This window comes from Scedosporium apiospermum (genome assembly GCF_000732125.1).
Source record: "Scedosporium apiospermum strain IHEM 14462 chromosome Unknown SEQ_SAPIO_0114, whole genome shotgun sequence".
Lineage (NCBI taxonomy): Eukaryota > Fungi > Ascomycota > Sordariomycetes > Microascales > Microascaceae > Scedosporium > Scedosporium apiospermum.
In genome coordinates, this window is record NW_015971815.1 from 78,755 (window position 1) to 94,758 (window position 16,004).

Below are 16,004 nucleotides of genomic sequence, written 5' to 3' on the forward strand. Positions count from 1 at the left end.
GACCCTGCTCAATCAGGCTTGGATGGTCCATTATATCGGCACGAGCAGCATGCGGGCAGCCTAGATAGGTAATATTTAGATTGCGCTTTACGCTGAAAAAACACAGCCGGACTAAATTTGAGAGCATGTAAGGCCTGTACGGTCTCCTTTATCGCGAGGAGCTCATCGAGAATCATGACTCAGGGCTAAGACTGGACTGGAGAACCGGAGTGGAAAGTCGCGAAGTAGAAATGAAGAGTCTTCAATTGTTAGACGTATTAGTTGACATCTCCTCTATCTACACTGGCAGTTATCGCTAGTATCAAAGGGAGCTCGAAAGCTTGATAATGAAGAGAGATTGTTGCTGCCATTGGAGCACAGGACGGTAGAAAATAACAGTCTGAAGAGGTCGATTTGCTTCTGCCAACCGATTGGTCATGCTTCTCCGTATTGCATACTTATCAATCCTGTACCGCACCCTCCACCTACGAGGAGCGATATGCAATTCGAGAGTCGCCAAAGCCGTATTCAGTAGGCATAGAGAATGAGGAACGCCACCATCAGGGCGAACAACCCTGTAGCTTCGGAGAGGGCAAAGCCCAAAATAGCATAAGTGAAGAGTTGGCCTGCGATATATGACCCGTCAGCTTGTCGCATTCTAGTAACCAGGGTTACAAACACCATGGCCTGACAGCCTTTTCTTACCTCGCACGGCAGGGTTCCTAGCAGTGCCAGTGATGAGCGCGGCGTAAACCTTGCCAATGCCGACACCGGCGCCAGCCATGCCAATGGTGGCAAAGCCAGCGCCGTGCAGCTTTGCAGCCGTTACGATGGCGCCTGTCATGGACTCTACGACGACGGTGCGGAACTGCGTAACGCCACTCCTGGTCACAGTGGGCGGGAGGGCAGAGCGGGAGCTGTTAAGAAGAAGGGCGTGTCGGACCGGTGGGTAGCGCGGAGAGGAGATGAGGAAGTGCGGAAAGCGAGCTGAAGTCGGATGAATAACAACCTCACAAAAAAGGGGTAGGGCAGGCGTCCGACAATTACATACTCTGCGACGCCATCGACGATATCAAACGGTAATGTTGCTTCAGGCCATTGCGGGCGGCTACGCCAGTTAACCTACTTGATGCGAGCATTTCGTACGGGCGATTGATACTTGATGAGCGGGATGGATGGGCAAAAGATGTGACTGTTGGTGCATGGACTTGAAGACAGATAGAGAGAAGACAAAAAGACGCAAAGATGGAGGGTGAGATCAAAGATCCGAGAAATACGAGGAGGATCAACTGCGAACAATAACAACTTATGTAAGTTACTTCGTACATCCAAGGTCATCTTCGATGGTCGCCAACTATCCAGGCTAATATCCCGATCCAATGACACACAACGTCTGGGACAGTCAGCAGTAGCGTCAGCAGCCGTGGATGGTGACATTAAATCGATGTATCTATCACTAGCCCTACCAGGAATCCGAGACATGCGAACACTGCTTCGGGTGATACAGATTGGCTGGTCAGCGCGGGGTAGCCAGGCAGCATCGTCAACAGTTGAGCCAAGCTTTGCTCACGGTCGGATCTAGCCTCAGCTTCACCCAGCTACCTAACAATGGGCAGTCTAACAATTCGTGGAGAACTCGTTGCGATTTCCATATTGGGGAGGGTCAAATAGATAATTGGATCTTAACGGCCTTAGAGTTACGGGCTTAAGACCCACGCGGCAAAGTAGCCAGAAGACCTTGATGTCGATTTAACCTCACGTGCGCTAGCCAAGTCGAGTTCGACCAAGAGGGAACTTCGAGAATGAAAACGTGTACAGGAGAATGATGACCACGGTAAGAGATGCCTAGAATTGAGTAGCCAGAAAATCTGCTGCGTTGTTGCTCTGTCAATTCAAACTCATTTGGGAAACCCCTATGAAGTACCAGGTGAATACCGAGCCGGGATGCTTCAAGAAGTATTCAGGGGAATGTACCCTAGGAGTTTCGACCAAGAAATGGGACTGGATGCCTAAAATTCCAGGCCTAGGTATTTTCGCATTGCCTGTCAGAAAACCAGCATGAATCGCATCAGATCGCCTCTCTCATCACCATTTGCACCATTTCGGTTATCTCATCGTCATCACAGTACCAAGTCTATATAAATGGCCTTCTCCGCACATAAAAATAATGAGCAGATGGTGGAACGTTTCGAACCTGCGGAGAGTGTTCAGGAGAAAGCTGAGAAACTCGCGGATCTGATTAAGAGAAGTCAACATTTCATCGCATTCACGGGGGCGGGCGTTTCAACTTCCGCAGGTATTTCGTAGCTACCTATTCCTTATATTCTCACCGTTGATCGTCGATAATAGGTATACCCGATTTTCGCGGCCCACAGGGAGTATGGACTCTCATAGCACAGGGAAAATCACCCTCGGCGAGTGCCATCGATATGCTTCAGGCTCTCCCCACACCTACGCACATGGCTCTCGTTGAGCTCCAGAATAGAGGGATTTTGAAATACCTCGTCAGTCAGAACACGGATGGCCTGCATAGAAAGAGTGGGATCCTGCCAGTAGGTTCATCACGCGATGGACACGCCCAATTGTCGTGCCGTCGGCTCAAGTCTAATTTGATAGGACAAAATATCGGAACTCCACGGCAATGCTAATCGTGAGTACTGCTCACGGTGTGGTAAAGAGTATATCCGAGGTATATCACTTGTTCTCTCTGGGGCTTGCTCACATTCCCACCTTCCCAATCCTATCGGCTGACAGGATCGTACTAGACTTCCGGGCCATTGCTTCACATGGGACTTGCCTGAGGGATCACAGAACTGGTCGCAAATGTACTCGATGTCGCGGCGACTTATTAGACAGCATTATCCATTTTGGAGAGAACCTTCCTGAGGATGCTCTTCAGCGAGCCTTCGATCATGCTTACCAGGCCGATCTATGCCTCAGCTTGGGCTCTTCCCTTACCGTCACCCCGGCTGCCACGATTCCTCAGATTGTCGGAAAAAAGGGAGATGCTGTGCTGTCCATTTGCAATCTCCAAAACACACCGATGGACCAATTCTCCGATATCCGTGTCTATTCAACCACTGATGATCTATTGACCCGTGTGATGGCGACCTTAGCCATTCCAATCCCTCCTTTCATCCTCTACCGGTGGCTGAAGGTTACTCGTGCATCTCAGGAGTTAATTGTCGAAGGGGTGGATGTGGATGGCACACCCACATCGTTTCTCCGCTCGGTTCTATTTAATGGTTCTACTTTCGCTCGCGCCGAACCTTTTGCTTGCACGCTGCACCGGCAGTCCCAGTCAGGCTTGGAAGTGAAGCTGGAGCTAGAGTTCATGGGGCATTATGGCGAGCCGAACGTGGAAATCGTTTCGCGATACGAGGAGAATGGGGACTTTGAGAGGGTGTACCGACTTGCGTATAATCCAGCCCTTGGAGAGTGGCAGACATCTATAAGTGGGCCTACTGAATAACAAGTGCTAGGGATCTTCGGGAGGGAATACCTTTCAATTGTCATTATTTGCCACATTCACTCAGGATCCAGTCCTTTTCAGCCGAGCCCCTACGACCGCCCTTCTTACTTTCCGCCTTCCACCGCCGGGAAGGAAGCCAGTATATTTCTCCTACTTGACACTTCTCCTGGTAGGTACCGGCGGCCTTCGTTGGTCATCGAACAACCGCGCCATAAGCGCCGGTCTTAACTGCTCCACTTCCCAGCCTATTGAATCCAGTAGTAAAAGATTTCTGTGGTATATTTATCTGGGCAATGGTAGCACATTCCTACTTATATATCCTCCGCGCTAGAGGCCCGGCCTGGCCTACCTTGAAATGAACCAGTCTGTGAGACTCATATTGACAACTTTAGCTGAGTGTACATGTTGCTATATTACAAAGCAAAAAACGATACTTATCGCCCCGATGGTGACTTCCCCTGCTGTTGACGGAGACGCGTAATATTTTTTAGGTAGCCGACGGGAAATCATTAATATTAATAATATCATTAATAGAGGAGGAGAGATCCTCCAGGTTCCGACTGCACTCCCCTGTTTTGCGTAGAATATCGTCCAGGTCGTCGACACGATGAACAAGGCAGTTCCGTTTAAGAGGCCAACTGGTTCTCACCTGTTGTCTATGGACCCAGTGGAAAATCAATACTTCTCCAGCGGTAAATACAATACCAATGACGTTCCGCAATGGAGGCCGAGGAAGACCTACCATACAGGCTTCCGAAAATGTCAGTGGGGAAAACGGTTCTACTGTCGGTGGCAGGCTTAGAAACTCCGAATATTTTCGTTGGAGCGCCGGCCGTTTTAACATTAAACTGCGCATCGTCGTTCGATACGATCATCCTCCGGATGCAGGATTAGAAAAAAAAAAAACATTCGAGGAAGGGTATTTCATCAGTTTCGACGGTCGCCCATTTGCTGCTGTAAGCCTTTCTCATTCTTGCCACATGCCCATACATGATATTTTGGGCATGGCACTATCCCCAGTCACTCGGCATGGCATGGTTATTGGATAGGCAGAATGTGGACACGCATGTACGCATCATGACCCTGAAGTTTGGTGCCAGCCCAGAATTGTATTTCGTTAACAATGCGAGAGATACGAGGGCGATCTCCGGACCACTCGTTAGCCGAGTTTGGCGCCAAGCATTAGTCGGGACTGGACCCCGGGGGTGAAACCTTCCGGAGATTCAACTCCAAGCATCCTGCTATTGATTTGGGTTTTTTCCTCCGGACCATAGCAAGTCGATTGGAATCTTCCATCATTGCCCTTTGTAAGCACTCGGGCTCTTCGATCTTCAGAGGGTCGCCAGACTGAGCACGCTGATACAATACCCGGTACCTTCGACTGTACTGGTTGAGCACTTGGAGGAAGATTGGAAGAGGGGTCTCCTTGCGGTAGTTCAGGACTTGTGGCACAAAGCGATGTTATCCGCCCAGCGGATGACGGTCTGGCCCACGGTATCGAGGATAATCGGGAAAACGGTGTCCGCGCTCCTGCAAAAAAGGATACCTGGTCGGGGAAGATTTTTCAACGTCCTGCCGTCCAGCATAACGATTTATGTATGTTCCTGCTTGCTGATGGGCAAGGTTGCTCCTCAGCCACGGTCGCATAGCATCCATAAATTCCTCCAGGCGCGCTGAATCAAACCACCGTCTAGCTGTTCTCAATTCCGTTGCGAAAGATCCTCGGAGGCCTTGAGATAATATTGCTTCAATTCTGGAGCGGCTGTTTTTGTTGACCTGGACAGCTTGGGAGCCGATGTCAAGAGAGGCAAGAATCAGGCATTCGGCCATGCGGGGAACTCCAATAGACTAACGGCGGAAAGATGGGATATCAGTGCCGGTCTAGACCAGGTTAATATTAGCAAGCTATTACCAAAGGAGATTGCCAGGGATGAAGCAGGAGGCTATACTTACAGTCGTTACCAATAATGAAGTCATTATCAACTTGTCCCCGACGTATCAAGTCGTTCCGAGGTGAAGAAACACACTCGATCGGGGAGGGGAAGCATGGTGGTGAAAGCGAATAGGAGCTTCAGCGGGGAATTCATTGTTGAGGACAAACAGGATGTCATATCCCTCGCGAATAAATGTAGACATTGGTTCCGGAATGGTTAATGGGTCAGACGGCGAGACGAGACGAGTGCCAAGGCCAGCGCTGGATTGTGGCGGGTTATAGCGAGGATAAGACCTTGGCGATGTGACATGGTTAGCCAAGTCGAGGAAGACAAGAGAAAGAATGGGCGCTGATTTCCTGTGCAGATTGAGAAATTGAGAAGAAGAAATTGCAAGACTCGAGCCTTGCTTTCGGTTAGGGATTAGGAGTTGTTGACTTTCAGTCCAGAAAGAAAGAACAGTGACGAAAGGGAGCTCCTTGTTCAGGAAAAATTCGGGTAAGCCCGCTGGACGCCCACATATTAACAATCATCGACTCGCCGTTTCCTTCCCGCACACAGAAACGGAAGGTGGAGGGGCTTCCCCGACATCGTCAAACACAGGGTCAAGAATACACAACTATTGAGCTTTTTTTGTTTTAGGCTGTAGCCTACTGATTTAGTTGCTGTTAGGATAGAACCCGGGGCTTCGTTTAAGGAGGCAATTTTGAGGCCGTCCAAGATCGATGGAGGTTCCTTCCACCCTCCCTGCCTGCTGAACTGTTGAAGAGGTGAAGTCAACTGTCGTGTCAATAACCACTCACGTGACTACCATGTGATTTCGTTTTATGTCACATGAATCCGGAGATGCTTTCTCTCAGGTTCAAAAAGCAAAATTTGGTCGGCTGTGAAATCTATCTCCCAAAGTAGTCCGGAAGCGGCGGAAGGCAAGAAACTGCACAAGCACTGCCCTTTCCTCTTGCCCAATGCCCATCAACATATGCTGCAGGATTTCAACCTAACTAACAAGTAGTGCAAGATGGGGCGGATAGCGGTAGGCTGGCGGGCAACACACCAATGGATAAATATTGTGACTATCTTTCGCCGGACGCTTCTGGATAGACCTGTAACTCACATCACCCCCTTCTCGTCAGACCTCTTTTCGAAACCAAGTGTGCAATATTTGCAATAGGTACCCGATCCATAATCTCAAAGATGGCCAGAGTCGCGCCCAATTCCCTCTTGATCCAGTTCCTTAGCTCAACGGCCATGAGCGAGTCGACACCATAGCTAGAAAGTGGCTTGCTCGGCTCCACATCACCTGGTGAGATGGCCATAGCCCGCGCTAATTTTGCCGCCAAGGCACGAACCACGGCCTGTGAGCGTTCTCCGGAATCGGTGGACGTGCGGAAAAGGGCCGTTGCCGTGGGCGAGTTGTCGTAAACACTCGTGCCCTGGGGTGGCGTCCCCGAACCACCAACGATGTACGAGAAGGGAGCGAACAATGGTCGGTCTAGCAGGGCCGGGACAGGTTTCCCTTCGACAAGGGCGTCGGCAGGCGTTCGCAGCCCGAATAGGACTTGGGACTGGGCTTGAGGTGTCGCCAACCCCGAGCTAGTCGGATCGCAGCACACCGTCAGCAGGGCGAGCAGATCAGTGTCCTCTATAGGCTGCATGTTGTCGGCTGCCTGGCGCTGGCGCTGATATGCGCCCGTCTCGGCGATGATGCCGATGTTGCGCATCCACCCGATATCGAGCGAGAGACACTTTTGACCGTGGGCAACGCGGTGGTGGGCCAGCGCGTCCTGAAACGAACAGCCGCCTGCATAGTTAGAACTAGCCATCTGGCCGGCAACTCCAGCGAGAGATGCGAGAAGGATGAAAAAGTCGAGGTTTTGGGGTAGCAGGCGGTTTAGATTCTTCGACGTCCGTACTTTGGAATGCAATGTGAGATTCCACTGAGTATATGTCATGTTGCCCTGGAAAATGGCGTCTTGGAGGTCCATGGCCGCGTTTATACAGCCCTTTATAGGCGGCATTGTGCATGCGCACTCGTTCAACACATCGGAAAGGCTTGTTTCTGACGACGCGTCACATCTGAAGGACATGATTTTGACGCCACGAGCTGTTAGGCCGTCTATCATGTCGGTGGCAGCTTTGGACGTAGCGCCCGATCGGGAGAGGATGATGAGATGTTTTGCTCCGCGGTCTGCCATCCAGCTAACGATTGCACGACCTAGACCACCGGACCCTCCGACGATTAAATATGAGGAATTGTTTCCAAAGGTCCATGCCCGTCGATCCTGAACAGAGCACTACCGGGTCAAACTTTAGCAGGGCGGAAATACAGAGTGAGTCTCTGTTCTCCTCGAAGCAAACTTACCGGAACCAAGTCCCCGGGTCTGGGGGTTATCATGACGCGGCCAGAATTAATGCTCCTTTGGAGCTGCCTAAAGGAATTCTGAAGTTCAGCTGAATTGAAGATGTGCAGTTGGTTGGGGGAGTTGGATTTTCCTCCTTCCCAGCAATTTCATGGTTTCCTTCAGTAGCTTAGCGGTGACCTTCTGGCTCAATTGCGTCCAATCAACCCTCTAAAAAGGTACCGCTTCTGGCAAACATGTCCGTTGGCATCACTACATTGAGTTTTGTGTCAGCGCGGCCGATCTCGACAAAGTGTCCGCCTGGGGCCATGCATTCGAATGACGCCGACAATGCCTCTTCACCCGGAACAGAGTTGAAGATCACGTCGACGCCGTACCCCTCTGTGGCATGCATCACACCCTGGACGAACGAAGTAGCTTCAGAGAAGACATGATCTTCGGGGATTTTCAACATGTCCGTTAGGAGCTGCCTGTCTTCCAGCGATTCGGCAGTCGCGAAGACACGGGCGCCCTGGAACTTGGCAATCCACACGGCCATCTGGCCCGAGCTACTGGTAGCAGAGTGGATCAAGACCTTGTCTCCTTCCCGGAGCCGGGCAACATTGACCAGTGCATTGTAAGCTGTGATGCCTGGTATGATGATAGAGGTAGCTGTTTCGAACGACAAGGCGTCGGGTATCTTGACAATATCCGCCTCGTGTGCTCGAGCGTATGTGCACAAGGTACCCTGTGTGATCGGAAATGGCGTCCTTGAGCCCCTCCTCTCTCCGAAGTTACAGCTGAAACCCTGGGCCGACGGGCCAGCTCTGCAGCTCTCACTAGGTACCCCTGGCGCCCTAGAATCACTAAGATTCGACAGAGATACTGTCCATGAGACTGACATTGGACCGCATGACGTTGAGATTGAAACTAAGGCCTGGGGTCTTAACCAATGGGACTCTCAGTCTGTGCTGGGTCAATTGGATGTTCAACATGAAGTGAGGTTGAGGAGCGACTGCGGAGGTGTTGTGACCCGACTTGGTCGTGACTGCGATCCGTCCATTCAGCTAGGCGACCGTGTCTGTATGATCACATCCTCAATAGCCCTGCCCGTCATGATGAGGCCGTCTCGGACCATGTACTCCACCTCTTTGGATGACCGCGAGTCAAATGCAGCGAGGACGACGCTCTCAATGAACTCTGCACAGGTCGCATTGTCCGGCTCCCCTTCAATGGCAATGGTCACGATGCGGCTATCAGGTTGCTCAGCCCGGATAGACCGCATGAAGCCCTGTACGAGACTATAGTCAGGGTACTCTGTGTCGTCTACCCTTGTGGCTGTGGCCCAAAGTAGCCTGGGTGCCTGCTTGGTTAAGTACTGGAGGCATGCGAACCCTTCTTCAGACAGGTTGGTGAGCAAAGGCTTGCCGTTGACTTCGGCCAGGCAGATGACGAGGTCATCTTCACCTAAGTTTAATAACCCATTTTCGAGTTGATCGAGAGAGAATGTGCAAATCGTCGCCGGACGGCTTATTTTGGCATCGAGGCTACCTTGCAATAACTTTGCCAGTCGTAGCTGTTCACTTGACTGCTCGTTGTCGACAACTAGGACGAGGTGGCCGAGCTTTAATACTGATTCATGTGGGAGTTTGATTTCCTCCGAAGTTGTGGTGACGATAATACTCATTATATGGCACACATCACTCTGGTAGTCACGGATAACCATATCATTCCCCGAGAAACCATTGGCACGCAAGCACTTATCCCACAAATGCTCGGGTACAGCCGCCGAATGAGGTCGCCATTCTTCGCGCGCCACCCACCAGCCCGGGACCAGGCCAGCCATGAAGTTGGTGGCTATGTCGTCTGGGTTAACGACCTCAACCAGCGCCATGTGGCCGCCAGTCTTTAGGGCTCTCCGCACGTTGCGAATGGTAGCCTCGAAGTACGGAGTAGCATGCAACACGCTAGCCGCAACGACCAAGTCATAAGACCCTGGTTCAAACCCCTGTTCATCAATGGCGCGATCTAAGTCCAATGTCTTGAAGGTCATGCGGCCTTGGGCCTGTAGCTCCGGCCACCGACTGCTCGCCTGCTCGAAGAAGACAGGCGAAATGTCCGTGTAGGTGTATTCAGCGAAGCTCAGTGTTCCAGTTCTCTTCTCGCGTTCCTGAAAGATCTCCACCACATGGCCAGTCATCCCGCCCGTGCCAGCGCCGACCTCGAGGATGCGCAGTGCCGGATTTTCGTGCGAGGCGAGGTTCAGAAAGGCAGCAAGCTGACCATCGGCACACATGTTTCGGAAGAGGTCGGCATAGAAGGCTTTAGCAAGATCTGACTGGAACACGACCTGAAGCGGGTCGATCTCTCCGGAGAGAATTTGTGGGAGCTTTCGCGCGCATGCGGTGTACACTTTCCACGCCGGGAGTACTTCTTCAACCTCTTGCAGCCGGGTCTCGATGCCCGCATCGCTGATCGTTTCCCCTTCTTTTCTTTCAGAAGGGGAAAGCTTGCGGACGTGATGTCTCATCCACTCAACATGCCGATGAAGACCCCCTGGCACCTTGGTAGAGCGAATGTGTTCAAGGGTGCGTGATGAGATGAGGTCCAAGACAGAGCACAATTTGGCATGGTTTGTGCGAATAGCAGTCTCATCTCTCGTGAAAGTTCTGTCCGCACGACATGCGCGTGCCAGCTGCTGCGGGGTAAGCAGGCTCAGTTGTGGTTTCCACTCGATACTGTATAGCAACTTTCTGTCTTTTTGTTTCTCCTTTGTATTCCTAGAGACGGGCGTAGTGAAAGCCTGCTGGATCGAACACAGAACTGTGCCGTCGTCGGCTAAAGCATAAAGGCCACCTTTTTCTCCATAGTTCGCTTTATACGCATCGGGCGACCTCGAGGTCGAGGTGGCCCACCATCTTACGGAACCTGTTTTGGGGTGCTGCCAGCCTGAGGACGCAAACCAGGCATTCGAAAGACGGACGGGAACATTGCAAGCCGGTTTCTGGCCGGCGCTAACGCGCAGCAGATGGAAAGCCTGATCAAGAGCAGCTGGATGTACCAGGCCGCTCGTCTGGTACCTCACCTTCGACACGTCTACTTTGGCCACGGCGAGGCCCTTTCCGTCCCAATGCACGTGTTGAAGCAACTGGAACCAATCCCCGTACTGGAGGCCGTGTTCGGCAGCGTCACTGTAAAAAACGCCCGAGTCGACCGGCGTTTGGCATAATTCCGTTGCTCGGCTGTATTTGCTCTGCATGCTGTCGTCGGCCAACCTCCTTTCACCGCTGTCTAGTTGCGAGTCTTGATAATCTACCTGGACAGTGGCACGGAAGCATTCAGTCCACCGACCACGAAAGTAGGAAAATAGTGTCGTTTCGAACCAGCTCGAACCGTCATCCTTTGACTCCAGATGCAACTGCATTTCGATTCGGTCCTCCCAGGCCTTTTGCACGACGATGGGGCTTTTAAAATCGGCCCTTCTGAAAAGGTAGCCTCGAGCGATGCGGTTCGGCGGGATGATTTGCCTTAGAGCTTCGATGGCCATGACGAGCATGCCTGCGGCCGGATAGAGCACGGTGCCGCTGATCTTCTCTAGAGTTTAGCGTTGTCATATCCTGCCTAGTCCTTTTCGGTTTCGCAACAAACTTTACCTTATGGTGTTTGATCCACGGCGCAGATTCGATGCATAAAAAGTTCCTCCAGCGAGGTCTTAGGGGGTTCCAATCCGACACGCGCACACCGAGGGTCTCGCCTTGGATCTTCCCACGTAATCTATAGTCTCGACTAAGACGTGACTCGGCCCAATATTGGCGCGATCTATCGAAGGGATATTCAGGGCAGCCTGCGAGGAGAGCCGGAAATGGCTTGTGTGTCTGTGTCTGATTCACCGCCGAGACGGAAACGGCATACCCCAGACAGAATAACTGTCCCACGAGCTCCATCATGGTTTGGATTGCCGGCCGACGTCGTTGCAGCGCGCTCAAGTAGCGTATCTCCCTCTTGTCTTTGCTAACCTTTTGTATGGTGTCTTGAACTGGACGGCGTAGCGCCGGGCGCGGCCCAATCTCAAGGAGGTCGGTGATGCCAACAAGCTGGAGAGAGGGTGGCTCCTGGGTTATCACCTGAACTGCGCTGGCAAACTGGACAGGAGATACCATGTTCTCGACCCAGTATCGTGCACTTCTCAATTCAGCTGGGTGGACAACCTTGCCCGAAATAGATGAGACCATGGGAATTGAGGCTGTTGCATTGGAGTCTCGGGAGCCAGCACCTTCAAGACTCCCCAAAACAGAGAGATATTCGTTGGCGATGGACTGCATTGAAGGGGAGTGGTATGCAACTCCAGTCTTGAGTTTCTGGGCAAAAGTCCCGTCCTTGTCGGTCTGCTTTTTGATAGCATCGATGGCCGGTTCAGGGCCTGACAGGGTGCAGTTAAGCGGACTATTGATGCAAGCGATGGCGATAATCTTAAGAGTATTTCTACATACGCAGCCGCAATCTCGCCTGACGAGCGTCCCACGACAGCGCTAGGAATGACCCCGAAGCTTTGCAGTAGCGTGAACAATGCGATTTGCAAGGCTGTTGTCAATGGCTGACTGTATTCTGGTTTGTCAATGTTTTCATGTCGGCGCAGCTCATCTATGAGTGGAAGAGGATTAGCTATTTCCTCAACACGCTTGCACCTCCATGTCTTTCACCTTACCCAGCAGTTTCCATTCACAACCTAAACTGCGATAAACATCATCAATATGCTGTAGGGCTGTGGCAAACACAGGATATCGGATAAGATCCAAGCCCATGCCAGCATACTGTGCTCCTTGACCAGTGAATACGAACGCTAACTCTACGTCCGCTGAGCTTCGGATTGGTTTTGTTGGTGAGAGCTCCTCTCCAAGGGGGACCATTTCCTGACCTTTGACAACAGCAAAGGATCTCCAGAGCATCTGGCTCCTCCGGGAGGTCAGGGTAAAACCAAGTTGGTTGAGCTTGTCTGGATTGCTCGACACTTGATTCTTATAGAAATCTTTATAATCCTGGACCATCCGTTTCGCTGCCTTCTCACTTGCTGCTGTCCAGACGAGCAACTTGGGCAGGTCAAGCAAATTGTTTGTGGCTTTGGGGGCGACCCTGTTCCCATTAACCGGATGGTTTATTCCTTTGAACTCAACTGACCGGTTAATAGCATTAGCAGCGACCAGAAAGTCGTCACCTTTTACAGCGCCTACAACGGAAGCGCTGCAGTGGTTCCCAGCAAGACCTCGGTCTTGCAAGTAATGAAACGCATCATCAAGAATGATGTGTGCGTTGGAGCCACCGAATCCAAAGGAGTTCACTGATATTCGGCGCAAGCCTGACTCCGGCCAGACGAGATTCTTGGTTGGGACCTTCAAAAATGATAAAGGAGAAAATGTGCCCCATTAACACATGAGCTCTGTGATTCATCTAGGGGAATACATACCTCGATGCGGTAGAATTCTGCGTCGATAGCTGAATTCATCCTTTCAAAGAGAGCGTTGGGTGGAATTATGCCCTTCTCAAGAATCACTTGGAACGAAATTTACTACTTGTCCATTTCTGAAAGGAAAATGAGGGACTAGGCTTGAGAAACTCACAGATTGATTTGATTAGACTAGCCAGGGCGCTGGCTCCCTCGAGATGTCCGATGTTCGCTTTGATGGAGCCACTGTCGGATCATTAGGCGAAAGGTCCTCGGTCCTCAAATGTCCCCAAATGAGGATCCTAGGTAATGAAGGAATACTATTAAAACGAGTGGACGAGCAGACGCACACGTAAAGTGGTTCCTCAGGTGATCTGTACTCCCGGAAGACTCGGCCTAGAGCCTCCATCTCGATCGGATCACCCACCGGTGTCCCAGTTCCTGTCACTCACATCGTTAGAATAATAACTCTAGAAGATGCCAAGTGTAGTGTTTCTTCACTCGCCATGTGCTTCGACAAAACGTGTCCTCTCAGGGGACAGGTTGGCTTGTTGATAAACGTGGCGGATTAATTCCTCTTGCGCATAGGGACTAGGCTGTGTAAGTGCGGGCGTGTGTCCATCTTGATTCGAGTCCGTCGACCGAATGACCGCACGAATCATGTCACAGTCCCGGATAGCGGCAGATATGGGCTTGAGCACAAGAGCAATGACGCCCTCTCCCCTGGCGTACCCATTCGCGCGATGGTCGAAACTGTAACATACGCTGTCCGGAGACAAAAAGTTCTGGTTGGCCAGCATATGGAAAACCGCTGGGTCAAGAAGCATGTTGGATCCCGTAACAAGAGCCTTTGCGTGATTATGCACATTGTTATTGCAGGTTCAACTTGGTAGATAGATAGCAGCCACTTACGCATGAAGCGTCGCCACTCCGCAGAGTCTTGCAGGCCATATCAACTGCCGACAAGCTACTAGAGCAAGCTGTGTTGATGTGGATGCTAGGCCCATGCAGATCAAAAAACCAGCTAATCCGATTAGGTATGACGCAAGGAACGGTACCACCAGTGACAGCTGTCCTCTCTACATTGTCCGGGTCCATAGCCGTCAATCTCGCATAATCCTCGAGCATAGAAGCTGAGAATACTGCGGTGCGTGTACCTCTGAGATTTTCAATCGGGATTCCAGCTGCCGTATTGGATCAGCGTCGTCCGGTTCGTTCCTAACCAGAGCTTCCTCAGCTAGGCTCGCAAAATCTGGCACTCACCGTTCTCAAACGCCCGATATGACGTCTCCAAAGTCCAACGCTGCATCGGATCCATCGATGCCGCCTCTTTCGTAGTGACGGAAAAAAAGGGGGCATCGAAGCCTCCTAAATCTTCGTTGATAAAATGTCCGCCCTGACTATGAAACTGCTTTTAGATGAGCTGGAGGTCATCAAATCGGGTGCCAAACCTGGGAACCCCCTACCTTGTAGTTCTTATTATTCACGAAAGATCCCGCACTCATCCGGGAGCCTGGCCAGGGAGTCATTAAGTTTCGTCGGCTTTGGAGGACTTCCCACAAACTAGAATCGTCATCAACATCTTGAGGGAGCTTAAACGAATACCCCACGATAGCGATATCGCCAGCCCCATGCAATGCCGCCTCCGCATCGGAGAGTGGTGAGTCGACTTTGATTTGTCTCATGGCGGCTTGTTGTTGCATTTCCACAATAAATATCCAGAACAGTCTTCAGTGTGTTATTCAATGTGTTAATTTGCAATTCTAGTTTGAAGTACCAAGGTAAGGCTTCCGTGTGTCCGCTTTATAAGAGAGCACAAAACCCCGCTTCCAAGACCATTCAACGGTCTCTTCTCAGAACCTTCTTTGCGATCTAGTTAACGTGAAGTGTACTGATCTCCCAGAGCAGCGCAGCAGCACGCTAGTGCGTCTGGGTGGACTTCATTGCCCGCAGGCACCATCGCGGTCAAGCTCATGGCGTTCCGTTGTTGAAGCGGGACGGGATATTCGCCGCCAACATCGGCTTGGCACGGATTCGGGGGCATGAAATATTACTAAACGCCACAGAGTTGCATATTAATGAGCCCACATCATGAGCTCCACAGCATCTGGACGGCTGTGGAAATAGGACAGGGGCGAGGCAAGGGGCCAATCCATAGCGGCATCTTGGCTCATGCAGGAGGGTGAATGGCATCATATCAAAGCCGAGGATCTCCGGAGCAGCCATGATCATTCTTCAGCACGACTTATCCGGATGAGACAGCAATATCTGTTGCGACCCTGGTTGGATCTATCGCTTGGCTGGGCCTTTTCACGTGTAATGTCGAACCCCCAGCCCCGTGCCTTTCTGAGACGGGGAAAGGTTCAATATCTGAGCAGCGTTGGAAAGAAATCGCGAGTAATAGACGAATTGTAATTAAAATACGGAGTTCCATTGTTCATAAGAATCTTTCCTCATATTGTGTTTCACACTGTTTTGGAGGCAGCTAATATAGAGAGAAAGATGCCGGGGAGACTGCAGTGTCTTTTTTACTTTTTCGCTTCGTACTGTAAACCCTTCCCAAGGATCGTCGTCCAGTGATCGGCCCGGTCGGGATGGATATCGGATGCATAAGCCAGGGGCGGGGAACTCGGATGTAACACTTGACCCAGAGACTAGGTCTGAAAAGGAATTCTGGGTGGTTCCCTTGCAAGGGGCCTGCAGATAGATAATAAACTACGACGCAATCCCCACTTATCACCTCATCGTGTGGATCAGGCGTGGCTCGTCCTGAATCCTTCTCAACCAACGTCGAACCGACGCGGTTTGCAACCTTACAACTCACATTTGATGGCGAGTACGAA

At 51.3% G+C, this 16,004-nt stretch overlaps 2 protein-coding genes across 2 annotated transcripts; both read right to left on the reverse strand.

Annotated features, from left to right (window-relative positions):
• Positions 1–507: 507 nt before the first annotated feature.
• On the reverse strand, positions 508–1,118 carry SAPIO_CDS7972 (H(+)-transporting two-sector ATPase; the record flags this gene model as incomplete). Its single annotated transcript, XM_016789718.1, has 3 exons — positions 508–605; positions 685–966; positions 1,031–1,118. The coding sequence occupies 3 exons, from the start codon at positions 1,116–1,118 to the stop codon at positions 508–510; spliced, it is 468 nt and encodes a 155-aa protein (XP_016640655.1).
• Positions 1,119–6,497: 5,379 nt separating this feature from the next.
• Positions 6,498–14,846, reverse strand: SAPIO_CDS7973 (uncharacterized protein; the record flags this gene model as incomplete). Its single annotated transcript, XM_016789719.1, has 14 exons — positions 6,498–7,664; positions 7,745–7,833; positions 7,965–8,469; positions 8,624–8,788; positions 8,857–11,313; positions 11,375–12,164; positions 12,212–12,362; positions 12,427–12,891; positions 13,337–13,407; positions 13,512–13,602; positions 13,685–14,009; positions 14,074–14,345; positions 14,425–14,561; positions 14,722–14,846. 14 exons carry the CDS (start codon positions 14,844–14,846, stop codon positions 6,498–6,500), a joined length of 6,810 nt encoding a protein of 2,269 aa, XP_016640656.1.
• Positions 14,847–16,004: the final 1,158 nt, after the last annotated feature.